The 14310-nt window shown below is 40.5% G+C and overlaps 2 protein-coding genes across 2 annotated transcripts in view; both read right to left on the reverse strand.

Annotated features, from left to right (window-relative positions):
• Positions 1 to 415: 415 nt before the first annotated feature.
• On the reverse strand, positions 416 to 6993 carry LOC129092642 (putative pre-mRNA-splicing factor ATP-dependent RNA helicase DHX32). Its single transcript, XM_054600653.1, has 11 exons — positions 6715 to 6993; positions 6360 to 6553; positions 5396 to 5771; positions 5066 to 5302; positions 4113 to 4206; positions 3879 to 4028; positions 2744 to 2935; positions 2514 to 2654; positions 1931 to 2121; positions 1196 to 1386; positions 416 to 590 (listed from the first exon to the last, which is right to left on the reverse strand). Exons 1-11 carry the CDS (start codon positions 6991 to 6993, stop codon positions 416 to 418), a joined length of 2220 nt encoding a protein of 739 aa, XP_054456628.1.
• Positions 6994 to 8631: 1638 nt separating this feature from the next.
• The window catches only part of adam12b (ADAM metallopeptidase domain 12b), a 73873-nt gene continuing 68194 nt past the window's right edge, over positions 8632 to 14310 (reverse strand). Inside the window, exons 22-23 of the mRNA XM_054600225.1 lie at positions 11419 to 11594; positions 8632 to 10429 (exon numbers count right to left, since the gene is read on the reverse strand). Of these exons, the coding sequence (XP_054456200.1) occupies positions 10378 to 10429; positions 11419 to 11594 (228 nt within the window). The 3' untranslated portion in view covers positions 8632 to 10377. The remainder of the gene's footprint in view (positions 10430 to 11418; positions 11595 to 14310) is intronic.

The following is a 14310-nucleotide window of genomic DNA, read 5'->3' on the forward strand; positions in this document are numbered from 1 at the left end:
GGACAAACCAAACATGGTTCTACATAGGGAACACAGGTTTTTTTTGCATGGGCCACTGCAGTTCTCCTACACATTGGCACATGGTATACGTTTTAGTTGGTTGTAATCTGAAACCTCACTGCAAAAATGGCGCCAAATCCAATAAAATATTAAAAAATGTAGTTATCAGATTTTTCTGATAAATAGCTGGATAAATAAAACTAAGAAATCAAGAAAATCTAATGAAAATCAAGATGAGAACAGCAATTATTGTTTTAATTTCATATATTAGTGCACTTTGTAAAACTATTAAACAACATGATATTGTGACAAAAACGAGGGATGGGAGGGGCAGAGATGGAGGAGATTACTCCTAAAAAAAACAAAAACCTGCTGGTTATTTCATCACAATCACTGGGAACAATGGGTCCATTAGTCATTGTATGACACAGCGGTCAGAGGTCTGGTCCTCCTGGGATTCGTCTCGTGAGGTTGGAGGTTTCGCTTCTTTGTACTGAGACGCTCTGTGGTTCAAAATGTTTTGGAGGATGTCTTTGCTCTCACTAGGCGGAAGATTGTAGAAAAAGTACTGTGGTGCCATCTGAATAAACCTAGAAGGGGAGGAGAGAACATTGTTGTTTGATCGTAAAAAGCACAGTCAAAAAAAATCATTTTTGTGTTGAATGTTACTGAACTAATCTTATTTTTCAATTTGAGTTGGTTTGGAATTACTCTTTTTGTTGGAGAAAGGACTTACATCACTTACGGATACTTACAATATCCGCTAGAACTGCAATAAACCGATTGACACATTTCAGGGAAGATCCTTACAGAGCATGACAAAGGCTGCAGAGCTTTCTCTTCCTCCATTAAGCTACAGCTCTTCATTCCCAGGGATCTGTGCTACCCATAATCCCCTCCAACCAGCTGATACTTGAGAACAGGATTAGGATACCTCCCTGCGCAACCAGCAGGACTAGTCTCTGCTGAACTGGGGCTTTACATCTGGACCAAGAGGAACCGGAATGAGTCCGTCTGATTACTTTTAAGCTTCTTTAAATGTGAAGATACGAGTGCTGGTCTACTGGGTTCTTTTAGATCAACAAGGGACTGCAGTCCAGTAAACAAGACTGCCAGTTATGTGATTGCAAAACAAGTTCATAGTTTAAAATATACAAAAAAATAACATTTTATCAGCTTAAAGGCTGGGACTTACTCCTCTGGTGTTATGTGGGTAGCGGTGCGGAGGCAGTTGTCCTCAGAGAAGGAGTGCTCGTGGAACAGCACCCACTCAGGCAGGCCCAGCTTGGGGCTCTTGGCTCCGTAGACGGACAGAGGATGGATCTGTGCCACATGCTTATGGGTCAGAATAAAGTAGTTCCCCGATCCGTCCACATCCCGCGCCACCTGAGGGGGAAATCACAGTCAGGCACAGTCGGATGGATTTCCCGCCAAAGGAACTGGAGTCACTATACTGATATACTGTATGGATACTGATTTAGCCCTGAATAATACACATAAAAAAAGTCTGATTTCTCTGAAAATGTATCAAAAAATTTGCAGTTGAAATATTTAAAACTGAGGTTGAATACTGAAACAGTTGTGGCCGTCAAAATACAAATACTGAGAGAAGTTGAAGTGTTGATTTTAAGTACAAGCACTGAATAAAGTTAAATTCAAAATGTTAAAAGAAGTTGAATATGTCTTTTTAATCAGATACATTACTGAATGAACAGAAATGCATTAATATTTCAATTATAAAATATATTTTATTGATTTATAGTGGAAACTATAATAACAGTATAATTACACATGATTAAAAATTGGCCTTTAAGAGTCATCATGACTGTGTGTTTGATGTGAGATCAAATGTTTTAAGCTGTTGATGTTGATACGATAATAATTCTATTATGTTTTCGTTGACTGGTATCATAAAGTTATGTTTTCTGACCTGCATGAAGAAACCTGCCAGCAGGGCTCTCTTAATGTTGAGGGTGTTGTTTCGTGATCCGAAGGCGGGCACTGAGACGGGCAGCTCGATCCTCTTCAGAGTGTTGATTAGCTCAGTGCGAACAGCGTCAGCCGTCAGCAGGGAAGCGTGGTTCAGGTGGAGATCCTGACACCACCTTTCAACATCACAGTCTAACAGGGGAGAGAGGACAGAGCCGAGGAGATGATTATAGGAACGCAGAGTGGGAGAATATATACTAGAAAATGAGTATTGTTTTAGGTTTTTTTTCTCTCACCTCTTCACTACCTCATTAAACATATTTTTCTTAATTTTTAGGTTATTAGAATTATTCATTTTCATTATAATTTGTCAAGATGATTGCAAATATGACCTTCGATATCTTTGTTTAAGGCCAATAAACTTGTTTTGCAAAACGTAACGATGATTTTTCTTCATTCACTCTTTGCAGCATCTGTGTGTGTGTGTGTGTGTGTGTGTGTGTGTGTGTGTGTGTGTGTGTGTGTGTGTGTGTGTGTGTGTGTTGTTTGTGTGTTTCCATGCAGGTGCTGCTCTCTAAACTCACATGGGTCCTGCTGGCACTGTTTAAAGGCCTTGTAGATATTGATCAGGGTGAAGTGGTCTCCCTCTGGGTGCTGGAGCTTCATGTGGCACTGGGTCACCTCTGACTTCAGCTCCACAGAGGAAACGGTGAAGCAAGTTGGGGCTAAAAAAAACAAGATAAATGATGTTTAGAACTTACTAGTTTACTATATATTAAGAGATATTGGTTCAAATGTCAGTATAAAACGTTACCTGTTAGCATGGCAGCGACAACGACCACCTCGCTGACACAGTCAAACTCACAGGAAGCGAGCAGAGTCTTGGCCATTTGGGGCTCCAGGGGGAACTCGGACATGATGATGCCAATCTCAGACAGGTTGCCATCATTATCCAGAGCTGCAAGGTAGTCCAGCTCCTCCAGAGCCTGCATTAGGCCTTCAGGATCTGGGTTGGAAAGGTTATTAGATTATACAGTTTTTTTTTTTATTTGACAAAATTAAATCTTTATTCAACTGTAAACCAAATCCTGCTGAGAACCAGTGCATGTCTTTATTACTGTCTAGTATTTTCTCTAGGAGATTATTAATTAGATGCACTTATGACTTCTGGTGACTAGTAGTTCTATATATATATATAAATATACTTTGGATAAAAGCGTCTGCTAAATGACTGTAATGTAATGTAATTAATATATATAAATATACTTTCACTAATTCTGGATTATTTTTCAGTGTTAATACTGTCTGAACTGTAAACTAAACTGGAGACCCCCTGGGACAATCCCCTACAGTTTACTGGCCCCCTGGTGAGCATCGCATGAGTGAAAAGGCAGCAAAAGATTAGGATTTTATAATCCCCACCAACATCTGCCGTGCATCACTATGCAAAATGAAAAGTATGTCATGGAAAAAAATTGAATTTCTACTAAAAAATGTTTTCCATGAATACGCAGTGAAACAAAGAGACATGGATACAGAGAGAGAGAGGGAATTAAATCCACCTTAGACGCTGTCTATTATCAACTTCACTCCCACAGACCATCACTATGTTTATGCACTAATCAACTAATGGGAGGCTCAGTGTGTGTGTTTGTGTGCGTGGGTCCATGTGTGTGTGTTTGTGTTTGTGTTAGTACGGGTGAATAAATCCAGGGAACAAAAGCACACGGAAGCAGGTCAGCTCTAAAAGGATGCTGGCAGAACAGAAGCTGTCAGTTCAGATGAGGCACGGCTCACTGCCTACGAATAAAAAAAAAAGTTGAACTGACTGAACCCCAAATTCATCTCATTATCGCATAGGATGATGGGAAATTTCATAGCCATGAAAAAGAAAAAGTCCCCAAAAATATATTCTCTATGTTTATTTTGTTGCTTTTTGTAAATCTCACCCGGCCTGTCGATGAAGTCACAGTGTCGCAGTCCAGCGATCTCCATCCTCTTCAGGAAGAGCACCGTGGAGGAGATGTCAGACTCCACAACATGTGGCCGAATCTCAATAGGAAGCTGTCTGTCCTCCGGGTACAGACAAAAACACTTGCCTACATGAAAAAAAAAAAGAAGATATTTGTTGACAGGACAGCTTCCAGAGATTTGCATTTAAAGTATTTCCTAAAAGTTCTCACCTGTTGGACCGGCCAGCTGTTTGCGACTCTTGGCTTGACTCGTGCTGATTGGCTGGATGATGACGGAGTTTGTTCTGATCCTGGGGTTGTAAACCTGCAACAGCATCACGGTCGGTTGACCTCGATTATGTACAGTGATCGAATGTAACTAATTACATTTACTCAAGTACCAAATACTTCAACTACACTACATCTAAGAGGCAGATATTGTACTGTTTACATTCATGTGACAGCTTAAGTTATTATTTACTCTGCAGATAGAGATTTTACATTTCTAACATATTATCAATTTATAAATATAATACATACAGATTAAACTACCCAACAGTATATAAAGTAGACAAAGCTAACTCCACATGACTAGGTATTATATCCATGTTAGAAAATATCTAATAACTGATAATATATGTTATAATATAATGCTCAAATGGGCCACTTTTCTGTATAACTAGAATATTTCTTGTACTTTCAGTAGTATTAGTTTATGAAACATTTTTTGAATGCAGGGCTTTTTGGTATTACTGTTACTTGAGTTAAGTATCTGAATACATCTTCCACACCTGATTACATATACAAACATTTAATGAAACACAATTCTATAGTAAAAACAGAGAAAATAGAAAGTGCCTAAATCTTGATTTTATGGTTGTAAATTAAAGGGTTATGGCATAAATAATTTTGAAACATTAAATTTCAGACTTCAGACATTACGGTTTTGTGTCATTATTTCTATACAACCCCCAAGGTCATTGCTTTTTTTTTATATAACAACCCAGCTGCAGCTTAAAAACAACACAAAACATCAGAAATGATGTGATTTTATCTCAACATGGTGAGATGTTTTATTCACTGTTATTCTACATCATCTAGGGGGAACCCTAAAACGTACATGCCCACTTCTGTTGGGTTTCTACATAAGCAGTAAGAGGATTTATAACCCTAGACCAACTTACATATCTTTTCACAAGCCCGGCATCAATGACAAAGCGTATTGAGCTAGCCGCCCAGAAGAAGTCCTCGTTTGGACCGGATGTGAGGAAAACTCTGCGGGTCGGTCCCGTCTCCTCCTCCCCCATGACTGGTAGACTCCCAGGCTGCCCAGGGTGCACTGCAACGGGCAGGAGCTTACCCAGATCAGGGAGTAAGCTGTGCCCCTCACTACACAGGATGTCATGGGCCAGATCTATCTCCTGGTGGAGAGTAAAAAAAAAAAGAAAAAGGAAAGTCAGAGGAAGACCTATTTTCAGACTGCTGATCCCATCATGCAGCTCTCTGCTTTTTACCTGCGTCGTCACCAGAAACACAACCACATCTCCCTGCTCCTCAGAGTGGTGGATCTCCAGCACCAGGCGGAGGGCGGAGTAGAAGTAGCTGTCACCTGTGCTGCTGTGCACCACCTCCCCTCCACCCGGGCCCTCCAGGAGAATCAGAGGCGCCGCTGACCCGGTGAAATGAGCCAGCTGCTTCGGGCCCGGTTCATCAGCCGTAAGAAGGACCACGCGGAGCTCCGGCCTCTGCAGGGCGATGTCCTTCAGCAGACCCTGGAGCACATCGGTGGCCACGGTCCTCTGGTGGGCCTGGTCCACCACCACCACGCCGTAGCGCTCCAGCAAAGGGTCTGACATCATCTCTCTCAGGAGCGTGTCGTCTGTGCAGTACCTGTGGGGGGATAAAGTGATGCCTGATATTAAGAGGGAGCAAACAGTGACGCAAACTCATAATATTCTGAAATAAATACTCTGTTTTTTAATTGTAAGCCTCTACGCTGAAAGAGAGAAACCTCAGAATGGCATTTTAATGAAAGGCACTTTGTCTACACTTCAGCTTTGCCCCTATTAGTTTAATTTACTCTGCTAATCAGTCTGAGGAGTGGATCCTTCTCGTACTTGCCGGCTGCCAGTTCATTTGGTCTTTCTACCCCTCAATGTGCTGACTTTCTTTTGTTCCCCAGCTGACTTATGAGGGAGCCACAGGAGTGAATGTGACATATGGGCAGACAGGGAGCCGGGACAGCTGTGGAGGAGTCCCTGGAAAAGAGCCCCCTCAGGCCTTTTGTTCACTTCTCTCTTGTGAATAAGAAAAGGCGGGGTGATTTAGCTAGTGTGTGTGTGTGTGTGTGTGTGTGTGTGTGTGTGTCAGGACTGTGCTTTAATGAAACCCGACAGGAGAAGAGAAAGAACCAGATAGAGAAAAACACTGGATTCATCTGTTTTTTTTTTAGAAGAAAGCAGTGTAGCTTCACCATACCTGAGGACTGTGTCATCAGTGCAACACGTTTCCAAAGGGATGCTGTACCCGACTTCATGACCAATGTTCACATCCATCTCGTCGGACACCCTTAAGGCGAGATCTACCGCCTGCTGGGAGTTAGTCTGGGTACAAACCACCAGGCCATGCTGGAACTGGACTGACAGGCAGAACTCGGCACACCACTGTGGAATCTGTTTCAAAATAAGAGTGAGATAAGTTATTTACACGACGGATGCTTCCTGAATATAAGTAGATAATAAGAGGGTTTGAATGTCTCCCCCTTTTTGCATGAATAAAAAGTGCAATATTTTCCATGGCAGTGCAAAAGTGTCAAATGCCCCACAGTACTCACTTGAGAACTTCTCCCACTTTTGGCAGAGCCGCTGACAATGACAAACCGTCCTTTGGCCAGAGTGTCCATGAATTCACACTTTGCTCTCCACACTGGCAGCTCTTTCCTTTCTCTGAGCAGTTTGTAAAACCTGGAGGAATAAGGCAGTCCATCAAACTGATTAAGCTCCAAAATGTCATCATACTCTTTGTCTCCGGGACTCAAAGCTTCTGTGGATGAACAGGGAGAGTTCCCATCAAAATAATCCTCTCCAGTAAAACTGGTAATGTCCTGCGCCATCACAAGTGAGCTCCCAGTCTGTCCGGTGGAAACTTCATCCACAGATCCAAGGAAAATGAAGTTTGGAAATCTCCAGCTCTCAGTGAAGTGTTGGACGGCACACAGACAGCCTCTCTGCAAGTGAAGCCAAATGAAAGGCTCTCCAGGCGGCCGGCCCAGTGTTGTCATGTGGCCACTAATCCCATAGAAGTGACACACACACACACACACACTGGTGTGAGAACAGAGATAGATGGGCAGAGGCTCAGCGGGGTCCGGTGTTTACAATGAGAGCTGGCTCACATGCAAAGGGCCAGAAGCTGTACATGAAGTAAGACGCGTTTATTTATCAACTGTGGTTTAATTTAGTGATTAAGAATGTAATTATCTCAGTTGTTGACAAACTGAGATCATTTATTTCTACATCCAAGAACGGAAAATGAAGTTTAGCATTAATGTCTGCTCTCCTTTCACCCTTCAGTGTTACTACACTTACAGAAGCCTGCAGTTTTTTTTAATAGTAGAAAAATTAAAAATAAAGACAAAAAGTCCTTCGGTAACGGTTTCAAAACTGGTGCAGTTTTACTTACCACACAGCAGGTTAATCCTCTCCTCTAACTCTACGAAAGACAGCATATACCAAGCATATTTACCAAAATGTCAAACAATTCCTTCACACGAACATTAGTAAGAATCATTTATTAGTTTCTTTTAAACCATTTTTTCCTCAATTAATAGACAACTTTGCTAATTAGTATTTTTACTAACATTCATACAGTGCAAGTTTAAAACAGTTGACATTAATTATTTATATAATGCCATAATGTTGCTTTCACTGAAAAAATGTCACAGACTTCAGTTTTGTTTTGGTTGCTTTGACTGTTTTTAGTTGATTACAGATCATGATATGGATCATTTCTTTTTGTTCCTTCATGTTCTTAAACTCACAGTTTAGACGTCAAGGGTTTTCCTGTGTTTGTATTATTTCACAGTAATGGTCCCAGTTAACAAGTGGGGGAGCTGGTCTTTAAACAGGACTTAAGTGCAACTTCACCCCCCTGGTATGAGGCAGCCAATGAAACGCTTGGGGTTTTGTAATGACCGGTGTTGTCGGGCAGGTGGCAGTGTTTAACAGGCATGGTGGTCTGGCCTATCAGAGTTTGGACAGCAGAGCAGAGCCTCATATAAAGAATAACGTAAGACTTTTAATGGGGAAAATATACACATGTACCTGAAGTGTTTATTGGTTTCTGTTTCGTAGGGAAAGGATGAGCAAGGCCTCTTAGTTTTATTGTTGTTTTTGTTTGTCATGGTGACTCTTCTTATGAGGTGGGTTGTATTTTGCAGATGGCACTTTAGGCACACTTATTCTCTCAGAGGCCAGAAAACAAAAAAATAAAAACAAAAAAATGGCATCTGTTAATTATTCATACATATCAAATGGTGAAAATGTTTTTCCTATGAACCCTTATTTATCTCTTAACCAGCAACTTGTTTTTAAAAGTTTCTCTAAAGCAAAAAAAAAAAGTTATTTTTTAATAACGTTAAAAAAATCAAAGTGAGAATGCAATTAAAACAACATGTTATGAACAGCCATAAAGGAACTTTTATTTGGCTCCGACTTCATCAATAAAATCTCTCAGTTCAAATGTTCGTCTCTCGCTTACAAGTTATAGGGTGAAATCTTCAAAGTCATGTTTTCATCACCCAGTGTAAATGGGGCACAACCTCAAAGCAGTTCTTATATTACTGTGCTTGTAAAAAAAAAAGAAAAGAAAGAATAATAAAATGACAACAGACAATATGTACTCTTTACAATGGCTAAAACAGGTTACAGTGATGTAAATAAACACAGTACATTTAAGATTTTTACAAATGGCATAAACATTTAACGACTAATCGACACAGCACTAACAAATATTTTCCAGCACAGAGCAGTTACTCTGAACACCTCACAAATGCAACACAGGTATGCAGTGCTTTAGTGACTTTTCATTCTGCAGTGGTGAGAAGAAAAGCAGAGCATTTGAACTCACTTCAAATATAAAATGCATTATCCAAAGTGAACACTGACACGGGAAAAAAAAGAACAGCGCTGTAATGTTTTTACCAGTTTGATCCCTCCTTGTACAACAACAACAGCAAATCAACAACAAATAACATCAAGGTAATTGCCTAACTCACAGAGCGGTGCCAAGCTCTGAATCTGATGAAGGATGCTGTAAACGCATTAAAATTTCAGAGTTCAAGAATATCAAAGCCAAACAAAATCAAAATGGAATGCTATGAAGGCCAAAAAAAAAACAAAAAAAGAGAAGACAGATACGGTTAAAGATGTTGTTGGACGCGGTCGAGGGGAAGCTTGGAAAGCTCACAGCGCTGAAGTCATCCTGCTTGGCTCGAACACTCGCGGGTAAAGTGAGCGTAAATGTTAAACATACAAACACCAGAGCTAATGTTGAATTATTTGGTGTTGGTGTAATTCTCTGGAACACAATCAGTCTGTCAAATCTGTTGAGACTCCGCAGAGTCTGCCAGAATTAGGAGGTGGAGCGATGTGGAGCGTCCAACACAAGCCCAGAGCGCTGTGTCAGAGCCAGTCTGAAGATGTGTGAAAAGCACTTTTTCCTGTTTAGTACTTAACCGCAAAACTGAATTCATAAGGGAATAGAAGAGCCTGACTGTGAGGCTGTAAGACGAGCTGATCGGATCAATCCCGCACTAAAAAAAGTAGTGTGAGGGTTTAATTGGAGTCCATTGTATCTGATTTAAAAAAAAAAGAAGATCTGATTAACATCGACTTTTTTTTAGCACCGCGGCGAAATGGATAGAAGAGATGTATTTGGTATTGGATACATCGTAAAAATATAAAAAAACAAATAAATAACTCTGCTCTATCGCCCACAAGCTACACTGACAATGTGCCGAGTTGTGCTCCATTTCCCTTTATCTTCACTTTAGCGCCAAAACAATTATTTTTGCCCTTCAAATATTCAAGCAACTTAACTGGTTATAAAAAACATTTTATATTTCAGCATTTCGTTTGAGAAAAAAGTATAAAAATCAGCGAAGAATGCGAAAGAAATATTCTTAATTACACCATGTTACCTTGTTTTTCTAAACTTTTCCCAGTGGAAAAATCCCTCTTGGTGAGTGTCCTGTGCACAAACTGGTAATATCGCAGTTAAATAGTTAAATAGATAAATAGTTCATTGGTACCTGAGTGAGGACAACAAAGCACCTTTTAAAGGCGTAGCACCGAGGTGTGATGTCAGCCCCCTTTAACTAGAGACTCTGTGATACTTCAGACTGTCCAAAAGGTCTTACAGAGTCTCAGTACTTAGTGCAAATAAAGAAAGTCTCCGTCTGTTGGTATGAGATCTACTCGTCCGTGACGTGAAGAGCTCAGCAGTCCTTGTGAGTCTTTGGTGGTCTGTAGGGCAACATCGGCACAGGTCTGAAACGAAAAGCATCACCACGTTACGTCTTCCCCACAGTCAACATAAGATGTTAAATAACTGTGTGTTAATGCAAACAGCAACACATGCATGATTTCTATTGTTCTAAAATAACATTTCATGGTATATACTACAGTATATACTAATGCAAAATATCTCCTTATAGGCATGCACCTTGTTTTGGTTAATCTGATGGCAATTTAACATGTTGGCTTCATGTCTTAATAACACAGAGTCACTTAAAAGTCACAAAGGTATTCTAGGATGGACCGACTGAAGTAACATTTTTGATTGAATAGAATGGTGTTGTAATAATTTCAAGGCTATAACAGCACAGGAGTAGAGCAGTGTAATAAAGTTATCACGTCTCATGTGTGCTGAAAAAGTGTTTCATAAAACAAGATGCGCTGCAAATGAGCCAATTTTGAGTTGCTGAGGAGGACTTCTCTGGGTGGTCTAATAATTTTTCCCAAATGGTGTGGCGCAAAAGAGGTTTAAAAACAAACAAAACAATGCGTGAACTAAAGCCACCATTTTAATCAGACCAGCACTCCCAACTGTATGGATGGAATTGTGAATATCCATCAAGACAAGATTTTTCACTTTAATGAGTGTCGCGAGAGTCTAAACATTGAAGAGATTGATGGGAAAATGTATTAGGAGATTTAGAAGTGAGAAAAGAGGGCAAGCGTCCCTCATGCTCGTGATGGTCATTAATTTAGGCTTCAATGGAAAAATAACTCGGCCTGCGACAGAACATAAAACACTTCTCTTCCCTCACATCACTTCTTTCCTGCAGTGCTTCTTCTTGCACACACAAACATGGTGCAAGAACTGTGGCTCCTGTCATAAATGAAGCTGTGACAAAACATTCTCGCGATGGACACGTTAGCCATCACTTTACCAGACATGTGAAGCCAACAATGTTACGTGTTCAGTGTGTGAATACGGCCATAGAGACATGAGATTCCTGTCACGTTGCACCGACCTGCTGGGTAAAGGGATGCTGGGTGGAGGCCGGGGCACAGTGGGGATAGGTATGGGGAGGGGTCCGGTTCCGGGGATGTGGACCCCCACTGCTGTGACACTGTGACCCAGCCGAGAGGTCCTCCCCAGTGGGTCTGCAGGTAGGGGTTTCTGGGGTGGCCTGGGTTTCTCAAAGTCCTGAAGAAGAAAGTCAATTTGAGTCCATCAGGTCAATACAATGTGTCTATAGAATGAGAGAGAACAGTGTTGTCTTGTTTTAAATGATCCCAGGATTTACTGTATAGAGGTGCACGGTCAAGCATCTGTCTTGAGGAATGATTAAATTCAATTAAATTCAATTAATTTAATTCAATTTAATTTAATTTGTATAGCCCAAAAATCACAAATCTGCTTTAGAGGGCTTTACAATCTGAACACATAGAGCATCGGCTAAAAAAAAACCTCTAAAGGGAGGAAAAAACCCCCAAAACCCCAAGATATTTGTTTTCTAATTAATTGATTTCAGATGCAGATTAGACCTGTACTAAATTCTTATTGAAGCAGCATTGAAAAATCCTCATATGCCAACTCACATTCATTTGAAAAACAGGACAAATCACATTATTCTTATCTTGAGACTTGAGAGTCATATATCATGTCACCTTCTACCTCCCATTGAATATGGATAAGCTGTACAGCAGCTATCTGGAGACAAAGACAGACACGTTTCACTAGAGGGCACTGTGTTATCAGTCTCTTCTCTGAATTCCCACAGCAGACATGAGATAAATCCCAAACCTCCTCCTCCTCCTCCTCCATGTCCACCACCTCCGTGGCAGTGACGTGTGAGTGTACAAGGTTATCTGCATGAGGTGCCATCATGTGTTACTAATCTACCGCAAGGAGGCGAGGCAGTGATAAACATCTGCTACCAGCCGCCAGACCACTGTCACACACGCACACATGTATGCATAAAAACCTCACCACACAACCACACACACTCAGATGACTACATGGACAAAAGTAAAATAATATGCACACTGGGAGAAAAAATAAAATGTTCCACATCATGCATGGGTGAGACTTAGAGAGCTGGAAGGTCTAAAACATTCATGAGTGCAGGCAAGACCTGGCTGACTTTGTCACATCAACCTGCAGCCTTATAGTTATAAACCTGTGTGTGGTCAGTGCGGTGACCCAAAGGGCTGAAACGCAGCAATGTTGTTATTTTAACTATGTATGGATGAGATTTTTATCCTAACATATAAAATATTCACATACTTTCTTGGTTTGGGCCCTTTGCTTCCTATTAAGGTCAATCTTAGTGCGAAAGCTAGCATTGATATTTTAGACAGTAGCATGGTGCTTTAAACTTTGTGGCAACCTTTTCTTGTTTCAACATGACAAACACTCCTGCACCACACAAGGTACATAACAAAATGATATTCTGGGCCTGAACAGACAGACCGCCCTGACCTCAACACCATCCAACGGCTTTGTGATGACTTGGATCTGCCATAGCAGATAGAGCGTCAACAAACACATGTGGGCGTAGTGTTTGGGTCTCCACATACCTTTGACCATGTGTGTCAGTGTGCAGGTTAAAATAATAATCGATAATAGAATACAAATCAGCATATTATGACTGTTTTCTGTATTGATTCATCTGCTGTTTATTTTTTCGGTTAAATCCTTTTCGTTTTGGTCTATAAACTGTCGGAATAAAAGGTCAGAACACCATCACACTTTCCAACGGCCGAAGCTAAAATCCTTAATTGTTTATTTTGTCTGCAACATTCCTGAACCAAATATATGCTTTTTAATTATCATAAAGGACTAACAAAACCAGCAGAAATTGACATTTGAGAATTCAAAACAAGATAAATAAATTATCAATTATCAAAGAAGTTGTCACATATTAAGCAATAACTTGAGACATAACTTATTTAAAGGCTACAAGCTTTCCAAAGTATCACACTACAGTATATAATAAGACTACTGGTAGTTAAATTAAAGTTAATTAAAAGAACAACTTATGTCATAAAATATTCATTAGCTAAGGTGCGCTGTAGTAGCCTCTTTACTGAGATAATTACTTTTGCTAACTCAAAATGTGAAAAACTCTCTGCATACATCAGCCTAAAGCTCTTCAGACGCAGTCAAAAACACAAGATGCCCTGCGGTGGTTGAAACGTTGCGATGCTTTAATCAGACGGAGCTTTGTTAACTCAGCGGGTCTGCCCCACGTGGATACTGTTTTTTACTTGTTGAGAATTTGGGGGTAAGGAAATGTAATACTGAAACTAACAGAGCATTGGGGGTAAGAAAATGTAATACTGAAACTAACAGAGCATCTCAAAGATGGTTAAGTTGAAGTGGAGGATATATCCCCCAGAAACACACAAAAGCACTCTGTTTTTCAAAGTACTGCATGGACGAAAACAAAGATGTAAATAGACAGATGCATCCACTCAAATGCAAGAATAGTCCAGGACCCATGTGCATTCTAATGCCGCTCTTGGCAGAAAACTTTATTCTGTGGTGGTGTTCACATGTCTTAATTCTAAATGAAAGATTGCACTGTCCTCGTTGCCTTGAGAAAGATCTATGAGCCTTGGGCCGACAAGCAGCTTTTTAAACCCTCCGGAGGAACTGAAACATGCCTGGTCGTCTGGCCAAAAGCAAAGCTATTTTTCTGTGTTTCTGAAAGGATGACATTTTGGAAAAAGATTGAAATGTTCCCTCTTCAACTGTGCAAAGCTGCAGTCTGCCTTTGCAATTCACCTGAAGGATGTTTGAGCTTGTATTTGACTCTACAGGTATCCGATATGTATACGACCGGGTCTGTTTGTGAAAATTCTCAGCTCCCACACTGTTTTATTTTCATGCCTCATTGTGACAGATGCAGGATATG

Source organism: Anoplopoma fimbria, chromosome 6, assembly GCF_027596085.1.
Source record: "Anoplopoma fimbria isolate UVic2021 breed Golden Eagle Sablefish chromosome 6, Afim_UVic_2022, whole genome shotgun sequence".
Taxonomy (NCBI): Eukaryota; Metazoa; Chordata; class Actinopteri; order Perciformes; family Anoplopomatidae; genus Anoplopoma; species Anoplopoma fimbria.